This window comes from Heteronotia binoei, chromosome 19 (assembly GCF_032191835.1).
Source record: "Heteronotia binoei isolate CCM8104 ecotype False Entrance Well chromosome 19, APGP_CSIRO_Hbin_v1, whole genome shotgun sequence".
Lineage (NCBI taxonomy): Eukaryota > Metazoa > Chordata > Lepidosauria > Squamata > Gekkonidae > Heteronotia > Heteronotia binoei.
The window spans coordinates 44,854,907-44,870,882 of NC_083241.1; the positions used below are offsets into that span (position 1 = coordinate 44,854,907).

Genomic DNA, 15,976 nt, shown 5'->3' on the forward strand with positions numbered 1-15,976 from the left:
TTCTGAAAGGTTTCCGTGACTCTCCGATTCCGAAAGCCAGCTGGCTGCTTCCTCCTGCTGTGTCCTTCTTGTTCACTGCAACATGGCTCATCTTACCACTCTTGGTCCAGTTTACATCCGTGTTTGATTCCTGCACTGTATCCTACATGGGACTGGCCTCACAGACCGTGTGGACACTTCAGCAGGCGCCAGACGCGCTGAAGAGATTGCCCAGTGCCTGCGGAAACCTTCCCCAGTTCTAAGGGAGTTTCCACGGCTTGCCATCTGTGTCTAGGCATCCCTTGGCCATATTCCTGGAGGCAGGGCAGTTCAAGGACAGAGTCTGGCACCGCCCATGTTGAAGATGACAGCAGTTCTGTTCTGGTCCGATCCAGCATGGCTTCTCTTATGTTCTTCTGTCTGGGGCAGCGATGTTATGTATTCTTGGTGCTTGGGGGGCAAGAGTGGGAGGGCTTCTAGTGTCCTGGCCCCACTGGTGGACCTCCGGATGGCACTTGGTTTTTTTGGCCACTGTGTGTGGGACTGGATGGGCCATTGGCCTGATCTAACATGGCTTCTCTTATGTTCTTCTGTCTGGGGCAGGGATGCTCTGTATTTTTGGTGCTTGAGGGGGGGTGCAAAGTGGAAGGGCTTCTAGCCCCACTTGTGAACCTCCTGATGGCACTTAGGGTTTTTTTGGCCCTGTGTGACACAGAGTGTTGGACTGGATGGGCCGTTGGCCCGATCCAACATGGCTTCTCTTATGTCCTTATGTAACACAGAGTGCTGGACTGGATGGGCCGTTGGCCTGATCCAACATGGCTTCTCTGATGTCCTTATGTGACACAGAGTGTTGGACTGGATAGGCCACTGGCCTGATCCAACATGGCTTCTCTTATGTGACACAGAGCGTTGGACTGGATGGGCCATTGGCCTGATCCAACAGGGCTTCTCTTATGTTCGTATGTGACACAGAGTGTTGGACTGGAAGGGCCACTGGCCTGATCCAACATGGCTTTTCTGATGTTCTTATGTGACACAGAGTGTTGGACTGGATGGGCCACTGGCCTGATCCAACATGACTCCTCTTATGTTCTTATGTGACATAGAGTGTTGGACTGGATGGGCCATTGGCCTGATCCAACATGGCTTCTCTTATGTCCTTAGTAACACAGAGTGCTGGACTGGATGGGCCGTTGGCCTGATCCAACATGGCTCCTCTTATGTTCTTCTGTGACACAGAGTGTTGGACTGGAGGGGCCATTGGCCTGATCCAACAGGGCTTCTCTTATGTTGAAGACACCAACAGACTGGGAAACCTGCCTCCCTGCATAATTGTGGCTCTGGAAGTCTGCTTTCTCTCTAATGGATTCACGGTTTGTTTGTTTGTTTCAAACTGTACATTTTAAATGTTTTCTTTTTGGCGTCCAGGGTCCCTGCCAAGGAGAGGAAGCCACAAGGCCACAAGTACAGCCTTGGACGCGGTGAAATTTGCCTCTACGGCAGGGTGAGTTATCTTGCAAAGCTCTAAGTGAGCTTTCCTGCTTTCTGGAAAGTGGCCGCTAAATCCCAGCTCCTTGCATTGAAAGGGAGAGAGAGGTTTAGAAAGATGCTTAAAAGGCATTGATTTCCAAACACGCAGCCCGCCTCTCTTTCCATGTTATTATCCTGATGAAATTACCGCTCGGTATAGATTTCTGAAATGGCTCAGGAGGACATTCAGGTTGTTTTGGCGGAAAGTGCTATTTATGCTATCAGTGGGAAGAAATAAGCGGGGGGGGGGGGGCGGAGGGAGATGGGGTGGTGGGGAGGAGAGATACGGAGAACAAAGCCACGATGAATGCCTTGCGAGTGTGTGTTAAGGGAGGGGGGGGCCTTCCGGAGGCTCCTGTGCGGTATCTGTCTGTCTTGTCAAAAGATACAAAGAACTGCTAGCTCTGCAGTTATCTTGGTGGCGTTTTGTTCAGCACTTGGCTGCTCTGCGTTGCTGTGACCGTGCTGGATGTCACGATGGAGAGAGAGAGTTGGAGGAGGGAAGAGAGGTTCTGAGGAAGCCTGCTGAAGTGGCTGGCTGGTGCAGATGTGCACGGAAGCAGTTTCTGGAGCAGAAGGGTGAGATCCCTGCAGGGGAGGAGTTCTCCCCCCTTAGCTGTCCTTGGCGGAAGCTGAAAATAGCTGGCCCATGTGGCAGAGTCTGAGGTCACTTCAGGGGCACTGGGGGGCCCAGCCTGCCTTAACAGATCTTCACTTGCTTTTCCTTGGCCTGCCTGTCTCTTCTGAGAGCCAGTTTGGTGTAGTGGTTCAGTGTGTGGGTTCTTGTATGGGAGAACTGGGTTGGATTCCCCACTCCTCCACTTGCACCTGCTGGAATGGCCTTGGGTCAGCCAGAGCTCTCTTATCTGGGAGAACCGGGTTCGATTCCCCACTCCTCCACTTGCAGCTGCTGGAGTGGCCTTGGGTCAGCCAGAGCTCTCTTATCTGGGAGAACCGGGTTTGATTCCCCCCTCCTCCACTTGCACCTGCTGGAGCGGCCTTGGGTCAGCCAGAGCTCTCTTATCTGGGAGAACCGGGTTTGATTCCCCACTCCTCCACTTGCACCTGCTGGAGTGGCCTTGGGTCAGCCAGAGCTCTCTTATCTGGGAGAACCGGGTTTGATTCCCCACTCCTCCACTTGCAGCTGCTGGAATGGCCTTGGGTCAGCCATAGCTCTCGTAGGAGTTATCCTCGGAAGTTGTCCTTGAAAGGGTAGCTTCTGGGAGAGCTCTCTCAGCCCCACCTACCTCACAGGGTGTCTGTTGTGGGGAAGGAAGGGAAAGGAGATTGTGACCACTCTGAGACTCTGAGATTCCGAGTATAGGGCAGGATATAAATCCAATATCATTTTCTTCTTCTGTGGTGAAGCTGCCTCTCTGTTCTTCCTCTAATGCAGGATGCTGTGGGGGAGGGGCTGGGAACTGCCCCCCCAGCCTTCCCCTCTTGGCATCATGTTCTCATGATGTTTGATTCCCCCCTCCTCCACTTGCAGCTGCTGGAATGGCCTTGGGTCAGCCCATAGCTCTTGCAGGAGTTGTCATTGAAAGGGCAGCTTCTGCCAGATCTCTCTCAGCCCCACCCACCTCACAGGGTGTCTTTTTTTGGGGGGGGGGGAAAGGAGATTGTGACTGGTCTGAGACTCTGACATTCAGAGTACAGGGCGGACTAGAAATCCAATATCATCTTCTTCATTCTCCAGCCAAGCTGCCAAATCTAATAAGCAGGTAGATTTTTATGCCCTGCTCTGGCGAGCCAGGTTTTGTCAGACCTCAGAAGTTAAGCAGGGTCAGCTCTGGTCATTATTCTGGATGGGAGACCCCCAGGGAATACCTGGCTGAGTCGGCCCGGCTTAGAATTGCTCGTGCTATAAACGGTGTCCTGTTATTGAGTTGGTAATGAACGTTCCCTGCTTAGCAGCTCTTTGCAGAGATGCATATTTTGGAGTCCGTTTAACAGCTGATTTCACACTTCTGTATTTTTATATCCTTAGCTAACCTCCTCCTCTTGGATAGATGCAACCTGTTGTATTTTTGGGTCTTGTTTTGTTTGGTAATTCATTTATTTTTTAATTTGCTATCTACACTTTAAAAATAAATGTTCTGTAAAAAGGTTCCGGAGTGGAGTCTCAGGTTTCGGGCGGATCCCACTCACTTCTCAGTCCTCAGCTGCCCTCGGGAGCTGATTTCACACCTCACGAAGGTTTTCTCTTGCCCCGGGTAGAGGTGCAAGTCGTCAGCGCTTTGAGAACAGAACGTCATCCTAGGCAGGAGAGAGCAGAGGAAGTTAACAATTGCTTACTCCAAGCGTTTGCTAGTCATGATATTTTTCAGTCCTCTTCTGGGAGGCATCCAAAGCGCTTTATGCTTTCGAAAGCTCCCTCCCCGTTCTAAAAACACCAGCACAATAAATCGAGTAAATCTAAAAGCTCTTATCAAAACAGCACCAGCAGGCCAATTGCTGTGACAGTGAAATCGCAAGCCCGGGGCGGTGGCAGCGACGGAAACAGCGGTCAGTCCAGGGCCACAATCGAAGCAGCTGATAGCAAAAGCAATCCAAACAGGAAAGAACGTGCACCAGCCGATGAAACATGCTTAGGAGTTTTGATCAGGCAAAGGCCTTTCAGAACACTTCCAAGGAGGCAGTCTCTGACAAGGATTTCCAGAGAATGGCCAAAACCAAGAAGCCCCTGTTCTCTAGCCTTTCCCAGTCTTATTTGGACCCTGCCATCGGAAGGGCCAGGGAGGAGAACACACAGAAGCTGTCATTCCCTAAGGAAGAAGACTTCAGATTTAAACCTCGCCCTTCTCTCTGAATCAGAGACTCAGAGCGGCTTACAATCTCCTGTACAACAGACACCCTGTGAGGTGGGTAGTGCTGAGAGGGCTCTCACAGCAGCTGCCCTTTTAAGGACAGAGTCTCAGAGTGGCCTACAATCTCCTTTGCCTTCCTCCCCCACAACAGACACCCTGTGAGGTGGATGGGACTGAGAGGGCTCTCCCAGCAGCTGCCCTTTCAAGGACAACCTCTGCCAGAGCTCTGGCTGACCCAAGGCCATTCCAGCAGCTGCAAGTGGAGGAGTGGGGAATCAAACCCGGTTCTCCCAGGTAAGAATCCGTGCGCTTAACCATTACACTAAACTGTCTCTCAAGGCTTGCCCCATGGCTGTTGAGGGTTTTAAAAGTTAGGTGTCTACCTAAAATTGAGCATGGTTGCAAGGAAGGGCCCATACAACTGAGCCAGAATTGGAAATGCCACGTTCTGGCACCTTCCTCACCCTGCCCAGATTTAACCCTGCAGAACTTCTGCAACAGCTTCAGCATCTGAGCAACTTCCAAGCGTTGGCCCTCTGTGGGGTGTGCTGGTTGTGGAGGACCCTCTATTCCCCCTGATGGCTGTCCCTGGCCATGCTTACTTGTGTTGCGTCTCTCCTGCCTTGACTTTCAGGGCCTTCACGATCAGCCCCAGCGGGTGGTTCCTCTTCTGCCACGGGATAATGGTTTGCACCGTGTTCCAGATGTTTTCCCAGACTGCAGTGCCTTCCCACTTCAGTTTGATCATCATCAGCTCCCCAATATCGATATCCAGGGGGACGAGGAAGGTGTATGTTTTATTTCCACTGATGCCGTCAACTCTGGCGGCGGGGGAGAAGGGGAAGAAAAGAGAAAGGCAATCAAGATGCTGGCTGGGGTTACATCTTGGACAAGTATCCACAACACATTTTTGTTTCTTAGTTACAGCAACCAAGTCGGAAAAGAAAGCAAACATGGATGAATTCAGAAGAGAGTTCTAAAAATGACCAGAACCACCCAGGCCCTCTTGTCCTCCTCTTCCGAACCCTGAGTCCAGTTTCATGTCTCACACAGAGGCCAGCCAGTTCCTCAGTATGGCCAACAACAGGGCGTGGAGGCTGAAGCCTTCATAAGGACATCAGAAGAGCCCTGCTGGATCAGACCAGGGAGGGTCCATCTAGTCCAGCCTCCTGCCTCATACAATGGCCAACCGGGTCCTCTGGAGGGCCAACAACAGGGCAGAGAGGCCGAGGCCTTCCCCTGAGAAGAACATCAGAAGAGCCCAGCTGGGTCAGACCAGGGAGGGTCTTCAGCAGATTGCTCGCCGCTGCAGAGGCGCTGCAAGGGGCGGGCGGCGAGGAAAGGGGGGCAGGGCGGCGTGGCTGTGCAGCACCACAGGGGGCGGGGGAAATTCGGTGCCCCCACCCTTCCGGCTCTGGGGGCTGGCTCTGGGGCCATGGTACCAAGAAGGTTGGGGACCAGTGCTCTGGAGGGCCTGCATCACAGAATACAGAGGCAGAGCCCAGCAACTCACAGAGTCATGGAGAGATCTTCAACGTCGTCTTGGCTGCCTGTCAGAGAGATGGTGAGAGTGGGATCGATTTGCTTCTCCTGGAATTCGCTGATGAAATGGATCTTGAACTGGTAGTGGTAAACTGTGGAGAGACAGAGGAACAGCAAGGGGAAGCCGGGGGTCAGATAGGTGCGGCGCAGCTCAGACTCTGAGGCGCTCTGTTCTCTTCCCCATCTGTGCATCCCCCCAAACCTCTCAATTTTTTCTCCATGCTGGAAAGGATCAGACAGGCCATGCATTTGATTATTTGGCTTCCCGTGCGGAGTATGGCCATACCCAGAGCCAGTTTGGTGTGGTGGTTAAGTGTGCAGACTCTCATCTGGGAGAACCGGGCTTGATTCCCCACTCCTCCACTTGCAGCTGCTGGAATGGCCTTGGGTCAGCCAGAGCTCTCTTATCTGGGAGAACGGGGTTTGATTCCCCACTCTCCACTTGCACCTGCCAGCATGGCCTTGGGTCAGCCAGAGCTCTCTTATCTGGGAGAACCGGGTTGGATTCCCCCCTCCTCCACTTGCAGCTGCTGGAATGGCCTTGGGTCAGCCAGAGCTCTCTTATCTGGGAGAACCGGGTTGGATTCCCCCCTCCTCCACTTGCAGCTGCTGGAATGGCCTTGGGTCAGCCAGAGCTCTCTTATCTGGGAGAACCGGCTTTGATTCCCCACTCCTCCACTTGCAGCTGCTGGAATGGCCTTGGGTCAGCCAGAGCTCTCTTATCTGGGAGAACCGGGTTGGATTCCCCACTCCTCCACTTGCACCTGCTGGAATGGCCTTGGGTCAGCCAGAGCTCTCTTATCTGGGAGAACCGGGTTTGATTCCCCACTCCTCCCCTTGCACCTGCTGGAATGGCCTTGGGTCAGCCAGAGCTCTCTTATCTGGGAGAACCGGGTTTGATTCCCCACTCCTCCACTTGCAGCTGCTGGAATGGTCTTGGGTCAGCCAGAGCTCTCTTATCTGGGAAAACCGGGGTGGATTCCCCACTCCTCCACTTGCAGCTGCTGGAATGGCCTTGGGTCAGCCAGAGCTCTCTTATCTGGGAGAACTGGGTTTGATTCCCTCCTCCTCCACTTGCACCTGCTGGAATGGCCTTGGGTCAGCCATAGCAGAGGTTGTCCTTGAAAGGGCAGCTGCTGGGAGAGCCCTCTCAGCCCTACCCATCTCAGAGGGTGTCTGTTGTCGGGGAGGAAGATAGAGGAGATTGTGAGCCACTCTGAGACCCTGAGATTCAGAGGGGAGGGTGGGGTATAAATCCAATGTCGTCATCTTCTTCATGCCAGATTCTGAACTCTGCATGGAAGCGAGGTGTTGATCCTGCACAGCTCGAGTGGGAGAACTTCCTGGCAGGTCATACACTATCCCGTGACCCCTGGAACCTCTGCTTCTTTTCAGCAGTTGGGAAGAGCCGAGCTGTACAAGACTGTGGTGGAGTTTCCCCCCTCCCCGTTTGCTTCTGGGTTTCTCACATGATGTTTGCAGCGGTTGGGGGGGAAGTCATTGCAGATCACTTGATGGTGCCTGAAGAATAAGAGCCCTGTTTCCCCAATGAAAGAGAACTTTTGTTTTGCACATTGACCTTTCGGGACCTGAGAACATTCTTGGCATTTGTGGCTCCACTCCCAGCAAGCCTGAACTCGAAAGGAAGATCGGAGAGAAGAGATTGGACCTCTGGGAAGGGACTCTTGTGCCCTGCCCAAAGGACTGCTCTGTCACCTGGGAGGGGCCAGGTTCGAATCTTGCTGCTATCACACATGCCTCAATAGCAGCTGCAGAGGACTGTGAAGGAGTTTCTCATCTATTTACTGGTAGGAGCCTGGATGTGGCCAGTGGGAGAGGGGGGAAGCCAAGGGGCTCTTAGCCGTGGCTCTAAGAGGAATCCAGAACGTGCCCAACATTTGGCGCATTCCAGTTTTCAGCTGGTTGGTTTTGTTTGTTTAACTTGTATCTAGGAAGCTTCTTTGGTTCGCCATTAGGAAGAAGAGGTGGGGTGAAAGTACCTGAAGCACCACTCAAGGGAGGCAGCTTGGCATTTCTCAGCTTCCCCATCTCCAAAATGGGGGAAGGAATGCCAGCTATCCTGCCTCTTGTTCTCAGCCAAGGATGTCGAACTCATTTGTTATGAGGGCCAAATCTGACATTAATGAGACCTTGTCGGGCTGGGCCATGTGTATAAAAGAAATGGAATGCCAGGTAGCAGAGAGATAAACTTTATAAAGGACACAGACAAACACAAAAGATTTTTTAAAAGCTTAAAATAAAACATGCTTAAAACATTAGCACTCGTTGGTCTTAAGGGTGCTTTCTTTGTATCTCTCCTGTGCAATCCAGGGAACTGGGCAAAGGAAGCTCTGGCTTCTTTCTTTCCTTCCTTCCCCAGGGGACCAGGAGAGGAAGGAGCCTCAGCCAATAGAAGGAAGAGAGGCTTGGCTCATTAGCTGTGCTTTGCGATTGAAAGAGCCTGGCAAAGCAAGCGCTCCCTCCCCAAGGGAGGAGCCTCAGCCAATGGAGAAACAAGTAGTTTTGTTCTATAGCTCCTGTGCGATTGAGCAAGCCTGGCAAAGCAAGCTGTGATGCAGAAGGAAGCAAGAGGAAGGGAGAAGGAAGCAGATGACAGCCAGTTGCTCAGGGGCCTGATAGGCCTGTGGGCCACATGTTTGACACCCGTGCTCTAAACACTCCCTAGAATAACACTCATGAAAATATTTTGTCAGTGTTCAATAAACACTAAATCAGTGGGCACCATGGCTCTGCCAAGCATTTTTAGAAAGAGGTGTGGCCATGTGGGGCTTTTGCCCAGAGGGCTTCTGATTGGCCGCTGGAGACTTGATTGGCAATTTGGATTTGTAAAAACATTGCTTTTGGTAGCAGCTGCCCACACGGTATAAGGATGCTGCCTCTGGTTGTAAGCTGCGGCAGCCATTTTGTTGCTGTGCCTACCATGCTGGGTCAGAATTCCAAAGGTGCCTGTGGCTGGGAAAGTTAGCCCCCCCCCTCCATGTGTGAGCAATGCCAGGCTCCTTTTTGCAGAGGCTCACGCTGAGCACCCAGCTTCTCCCAGCACTCACCTTTGAAGGGCTTGTGGGGCTGCGTCCTGAGGAAGAGCTGCCGGCTGCTGGGCACCTTCTCCTTCCGGATGTCATAGCCGAGAGTGTTGCATCGGCTCTTGTGGCAGCTGAGGCACTGGCCCTTGTCGAAGGTCTGCATGTCTTTGCACCAGTAGCCCGTGCTCTGCTTATCACTGTGCTGGAGGGAGTCGATAAACAGGTGAACCGACCTCTCGTGGGCACACTTCACGGTCTGCGTGAGCCCTGCCAAAACACAGGGGGAAGCGGCATGCCTTAGCCAGCGGTGCAGACTTAGAGGACGGCTCTAGAGACTGGGTCACTTAAGAGCATAAGAGAAGCCATGTTGGATCAGGCCAATGGCCCATCCAGTCCAACACTCTGTGTCACACAGGGGCCAAAAAAAATTTGTGTTTGTGTGTGTATATATATACACACACACACACACACACAGCCACTGATGGACCTCTGCTCCATATTTTTATCCAATCCCCTCTTAAAGCCGGCTATGCTTGTAGCCACCACCACCTGTGGCAGTGAATTCCACGTGTTAATCACCCTTTGGGTGAAGGACTTCCTTTTATCCATTCTAACCCGACTACTCAGCAATTTCATTGAATGACCACGAGTTCTTGTATTGTGAGAAAGGGAGAAAAGGACTTCTTTCTCTACTTTCTTCATCCCAGGCATAATCTTGTAAACCTCTATCCTGTCACCCCGCAGGCGACGTTTCTGCAAGCTAAAGAGCCCCAAGCATTTCAACCTTTCTTCATAGGGAAAGTGTTCCAACCCTTTAATCATTCTAGTTGCTCTTTCTGGACTTTCTCCAATGCTATAATATCCTTTTTGAGGTGCAGTGACCAGAACTGCACACAGTATTCCGAATGAGACCGCACCATCGATTTATACAGGGGCATTATGATACTGGCTGATTTGTTTTCAATTCCCTTCCTAATAATTCCCAGTATGGCGTTGCCCTTTTTTATTGCAATCGCACACCTTCTGGACACTTCTCTTTGAGAGACTCCCAACAACAGTTCTGCGGGGCTGAGAATGTGGCCGATGCCCTGGAATTGCCTGTCACTTGAGGGGAAGGGATACTGAGCAGTATCTGGCATCGGCACTTTCTCTGTCTTTAGTGTTGTAGGAATGATCCCTGTTTGAAGTGCTGAGTGGGGCATGCCTCTTCCAGGAAGGGTGAACCGGAATCGGTCACAAATGCTGGCGTTACTGTCAGAGGCTTCCTTTGCACCCACTTCGATGAATTCCAACTTGTTGATGTTCTGAAGCTGTTATAACTGCTGTTTGGAAACAGGAAAGAGCTGATAGGAAATCATAAGGCACTTTTCTTCAATGGGATCCACACAAGCACGAGCACTTTAACCTGCCCCACAGAAGTGGGGGGGCGAAGTTACTGAAGTCTGAAACTGACATGCTTACATAGGACTGAATGGGCTGGGACTTTGGTTGTTATAATTTATTTGACAGTTTACAATTTACTGCGATAATAATGAAATAGATGTCATATTGAGATATAACATTTATTCTTCAGGCTGTTTCATCTTCGAGAGAGTTTTGGAACCAGGTTTGACAGTATCAACTTCTAGTATTTGGGACTTGGTTAATCTTCCAGTTTTTTCAGTTTGCCAATGCCCTGGAAGAGGGGTGGCCAAACTTGCTTAACATAAGAGCCACATAGAATAAATGTCAGATGTTTGGGAGCCACAAGACAGAAAGGAAGGAAAGCAAATAGATGGGGGCCAGGAGGGAAATATGGAAGAAAGCAACTTTAACTTTAAAATGCATTCTCCAAGCTGCTGACTGGCTTGGCTTGAAGAAATAATTTCGAGAAAGGCATGCCTTCTCCAAGACAGCTAAGGGGGCAGGGGGGGCTTCAAGAGCCACACAAGATGTGTGAAAGAGCCCCTCCCAAGCCACAGTTTGGCCACCCCTGCCCTGGAATCTCCTGCCACTCGGGAGGAATGGATACCAAGCAATACATGACACCTGCCCTTAAGTCCCCTGCGCTAGATCAGGCACACCTTCTGCCTTACCCCTGATGCCATACTGGACGATGTGATCGTAGACGTGCATGATGTGGCAGCCGGGCTGGAACGTTCCCCCGTTGGGATAGAAGTCGAAATGAGCCACCGGCTGCTTGATGCCGACGCTGAGGCCCATGTGCTGTTTGGTGAAGGTGTGGATGGCATCCACAAAATCTGCATCATCCGGCGACAGGCGGTCTGTCGGGGACATGCCCTCGAAGAGGGGGGCGGCCGGATCAAGACCTGCAGGAATCCAAAAGGCAGGTTGGGAAGAGGTGGGCGTTCCTGCCTACTCTGAGTTTCTGCCCCGTTTCAGGAAACAGAACTTACCGATACCTTTTGCTGGCTCTGAACATAAGAGAAGCCATGTTGGATCAGGCCAGTGGCCCATCCAGTCCAACACTCTGTGTCACATAAGAACATAAGAGAAGCCATGTTGGATCAGGCCAATGGCCCCTCCAGTCCAACACTCTGTGTCACATAAGAACATAAGAGAAGCCATGTTGGATCAGGCCAGTGGCCCATCCAGTCCAACTCTGTGTCACATAAGAACAAAAGAGAAGCCATGTTGGATCAGGCCAGTGGCCCATCCAGTCCAACACTCTGTGTCACACAGTGGCCAAAAAATTATATATATATACACACGCACACACACACATATATACACACTGTGGCTAATAGCCACTGATGGACCTCTGCTCCGTATTTTTATCTAACCCCCTCTTGAAGCTGTCTATGCTTGTAACCGCCACCACCTCCTGTGGCAGTGAATTCCACGTGTTAATCACCCTTTGGGTGAAGGACTTCCTTTTATCTGTTTTAACCTGACTGCTCAGCAATTTCATCAAATGCCCACGAGTTCTTGTATTGTGAGAAAGGGAGAAAAGGACTTCTTTCTCTACTTTCTCCATTCCATGCATAATCTTGTAAACCTCTATCATATCACTCCGCAGTCGACGTTTCTCCAAGCTAAAGAGCCCCAAGCGTTTCAACCTTTCTTCATAAGGAAAGTGTTCCAAACCTTTAATCATTCTAGTTGCCCTTTTCTGGACTTTCTCCAGTGCTATAATATCCTTTTTGAGGTGCGGCGACCAGAACTGCACACAGTACTCCAAATGAGACCGCACCATCGATTTATACAGGGGCATTATGATACTGGCTGATTTGTTCTCAATTACCTTCCTAATAATTCCCAGCATGGCGTTGGCCTTTTTGACTGCAATCGCACACTGGAGTGGAGAAGCCAAGGGGACTGTGGGCTGCAATTCCCCCCCAGCCAATTCTACCCAAACATCGCTGATATGACCCAGAGCCAGCCCAACCGGCCCTGTCTGAGGGCTCACATGGGGCTTTATGGTTTCGTGTCCTTCAGTGTTGTTCTCCTGGGGTTTGGATGCTCACAGGCCAGTGTTTTAGCCCAGGGGTCCCCAATCCCCTGTCCATGGATCGGTACTGGTCTGTGGCCTGTTAGCAACTGGGCCATGAGTTGTATAATTATTTCATTATTTATTACAATGTAGTACTAAGATGACGACAACATTGGATTTATATCCTGCCCTCCACTCCGAATCTCAGAGAGGCTCACAATCTCCTTTATCTCTCCCCCCCCCCCACCCACAAGAGACACCCTGTGAGGTGGGTGAGGCTGAGAGAGCTCTGACAGAACCTGCCCATTCAAGGACAACTCCTGCGATAGCTATGGTTGACCCAAGGCCATTCTAGCAGCTGCAAGTGGAGGAGTGGGGAATCAAACCCGGTTCTCCCAGATAAGAGTCTATGCACTTAACCACCACCACACCAAAATAAAATGCACAATTGTATTCTGAAACCATCCCCCCCCCCCCAGTCTGTGGAAAAATTGTCTTCCACAAAACCAGTCCCTGGTGCCAAAAAGGTTGGGGACCGCTGTTTTAGCCGGTCCAGCTCTCCTCTGCCCTGTCCCTCTGCCCATCTTTTCATCTGCCTGGCTCTTCCTTTGTCCAGCTTCCAGAAGAAGCCACCCTGACGCAGGATGTTGGATGGCCACAGCTATATTGTAGGACTGAATTCCCAGAAGGTAGCCTGCACTGCCCCGGAGTATAAGGCTCTGTGCTGTTACACCCAAAGCCACTGAAAGGAGGCCTTCTGTGAACTCTCTGTCCTTTGGAGAAGCCATCTCAGGTTTAGCCTGCCCTTCTGAAGGATTTTCTGTCTGCCATTTTGCCTTAGAACAGGGGTGACCAAACTTGCTTAACATAAGAGGCACATAGAATAAATGTCAGATGTTTGAGAGCTGCAAGACATGAGTGTTTGATGTTTGAGAGCCACAAGACAGGAAGAGAGGGAGGGGTGGAAAGAAAGCAGCTTTAAATACATTTTCCAAGCTAGCCAACGGGGTGGTGGGGGCTTCAAGAGCCACACAATGTGTGTGAAAAAGCCACGTGGGGCTCCCGAGCCACAGTTTGGCCACTCCTGTCCTAGAATCATAGAACCACTGAGTTGGAAGGGGCCGTAGAGGCCATCTAGTCCAACCCCTTACTCAATGCAGGGTTAGCCTAGAGCATCCCTGACCAGGGTTCCTCCAGCGGCTGCTGAAAGACTGCCAGGGAGCTGTTTTTCCCTCCGTAGCTGTTTCCACCGTTGAGCAACTCCTGCTGTAAAAAAGTTTCCCCTGCTATCCAGCTGGTACCTTCCTGCTCTTAATTTAGACCCAGGATTGCGAGTCCTTCCCTCTGCTGCCGACAGAAACAGCTCCCTGCCCTCTTCCTCTACGGGACAGCCCTTCACGTACTAAGAGAGCCATCCTGTCCCTTCTTCTCCCTCTTCTACCAGAGAACCCTCTGAAACCTGGAAGCTTTGGGTGACGAGGGGCTGACTTATCTCTCTCTTCCCCTGGAAGACTGACGCGTACTGAAGACCAGGAGCCAACCCCAAAGGGACTCACAACTGGGGTGAGAAGAACCCCAGCGTTTCCTAGTGCTTCATATGGAATTTATTTTTATTTATTTATTCCGGGATTTATATCCCGCCCTTCCCACGAGTGGCTCAGGACGGCTTACAACAAACAGTAAAACAATAAAATCGGAACAAAGTAATTACATTTAAAATCAAGCATTTAAAAACCTAAAAACCTTAACATTATTTAGCATTAAAACTATACAGTAATCACAGAAATCTAGAAAGCTACATTTATCCAGTCAAGCGTAGGCTAACCGGAAGAGGGTCGTCTTACAGGCCCTGCGGAACTGAGTAAGATCCCGCAGGGCCCTCACCTCTTCCGGTAGCTGGTTCCACCACATAGGGGCCATTGTAGAAAAGGCCCTGTCTCTAGTTGTCTTGAGACGCACTTCCTTGGGCCCGGGGACGTTGAGAAGATTTTGAGTCCCAGACCTCAGTACTCTCTGGGGAACGTGTGGGGAGAGACAGAATGTAGGGAAGTTCCCCTTTCATAGGTACTTAAATGCCCCGGTGTCCTGCCTTTAGGAATCACGGATCAGGAATACTGAATTCTTCACAGTAAAAATAAACCTGGAAGTGTCGGCTGTTTGCAAAGCAGCTGTGGGGGGCATTGCTGGGCCAGGCGTGTTGCTTTTTTCCTACCTTACCTGTGATTCTGCCAATCTTCTTCCCGCCCCCAATAAAGCTGCCAGCGAAGCCGGAGACGTGAGCCCCGAGGCTGTAGCCGATGAGGTGAGCGTTGCCTCTGGAGAACTGGACGGAGTCCTAGGAGAGGGGGAGGAAGGAATGCCTCTCAGAACGGTGACTCACAGTGATGGCGTCACCTGTCCAATGACCTGGTGGTCTGCAGAGCAGAAGGTCCCTGCCCCAAGGAGCAGTCTCAAAAGTGGGATTCCGCAGGGCCAGAATGACAGATTCTGCAGGGAAAGGGGGTGGCCCTTGGGACAAGTGGGTTTTAAGGAAGGGTCTGACGGAAGCGCAGGGGTGGTGGCATCATGTGGGGGTTGTGAAAGGCCATGCAGGGCAAAAGGGGGAGCTGGGAGGGAAGGCAGAGAGTCCTTTGGCAGGAGGCCTTTGCATGGCTCTCGGGGCGCCCTTTGCTGGGAGGAGGCTTGAGCTGCACTCCACATGGTAGAGTTTAAGAGGATATTGAAGATATTGGATTTATATCTTGCCCTACACTCTGAGTCTCCGAATGGTCACAATCTCCTTTACCTTCCCCCCCCCCCCCACACACACAATAGACACCCTGTGAGGTGGGCGGGGCTGAGAGAGCTCTCCTAGAAGCTGCCTTTTCAAGGACAAGAGCTCTGGCTGACCCAAGGCCATTCCAGCAGCTGCAAGTGGAGGAGTGGGGAATCAAACCCGGTTCTCCCAGATAAGAGAGCTCTGGCTGACCCAAGGCCATTCCAGCAGCTGCAAGTGGAGGAGTTGGGAATCAAACCCGGTTCTCCCAGATAAGAGAGCTATGACTGACCCAAGGCCATTTCAGCAGCTGCAAGTGGAGGAGTTGGGAATCAAACCCGGTTCTCCCAGATAAGACAGCTATGGCTGACCCAAGAAGGCCATTCCAGCAGGTGCAAGTGGAGGAGTGGGGAATCAAACCCGGTTCTCCCAGATAAGAGAGCTGTGGCTGACCCAAGGCCATTCCAGCAGCTGCAAGTGGAGGAGTGGGGAATCAAACCCGGTTCTCCCAGATAAGAGAGCTATGGCTGACCCAAGGCCATTCCAGCTGGTGCAAGTGGAGGAGTGGGGAATCCAACCCGGTTCTCCCAGATAAGAGAGCTCTGGCTGAGCCAAGGCCATCCCAGCTGGTGCAAGTAGAGGAGTGGGGAATCCAACCCGGTTCTCCCAGATAAGAGAGCTATGGCTGACCCAAGGCCATTCCAGCAGCTGCAACTGGAGGAGTGGGGAATCCAGCCCGGTTCTCCCAGATAGGAATCCGCACACTTCACCACTACACCAACCCGGCTCTCTGGTTTGATTCGGCCTGTAACTTGCCTTGTCCCAGACTTGGATGACCCAAACTACCCTGAGCTCAGAGGCTAAGCGGGGTCGGCCTGGA

At 51.6% G+C, this 15,976-nt stretch overlaps 1 protein-coding gene across 1 annotated transcript in view; it reads right to left on the reverse strand.

The window, feature by feature from the left end:
* Window positions 1-3,552: 3,552 nt before the first annotated feature.
* LIPC (lipase C, hepatic type) overlaps window positions 3,553-15,976 on the reverse strand; it is a 47,751-nt gene continuing 35,327 nt past the window's right edge. The window contains exons 4-9 of the mRNA XM_060260018.1: window positions 14,559-14,676; window positions 10,984-11,217; window positions 8,933-9,175; window positions 5,836-5,956; window positions 4,925-5,143; window positions 3,553-3,771 (exon numbers count right to left, since the gene is read on the reverse strand). Coding sequence (XP_060116001.1) covers window positions 3,660-3,771; window positions 4,925-5,143; window positions 5,836-5,956; window positions 8,933-9,175; window positions 10,984-11,217; window positions 14,559-14,676 — 1,047 coding nt within the window. The 3' untranslated portion in view covers window positions 3,553-3,659. The remainder of the gene's footprint in view (window positions 3,772-4,924; window positions 5,144-5,835; window positions 5,957-8,932; window positions 9,176-10,983; window positions 11,218-14,558; window positions 14,677-15,976) is intronic.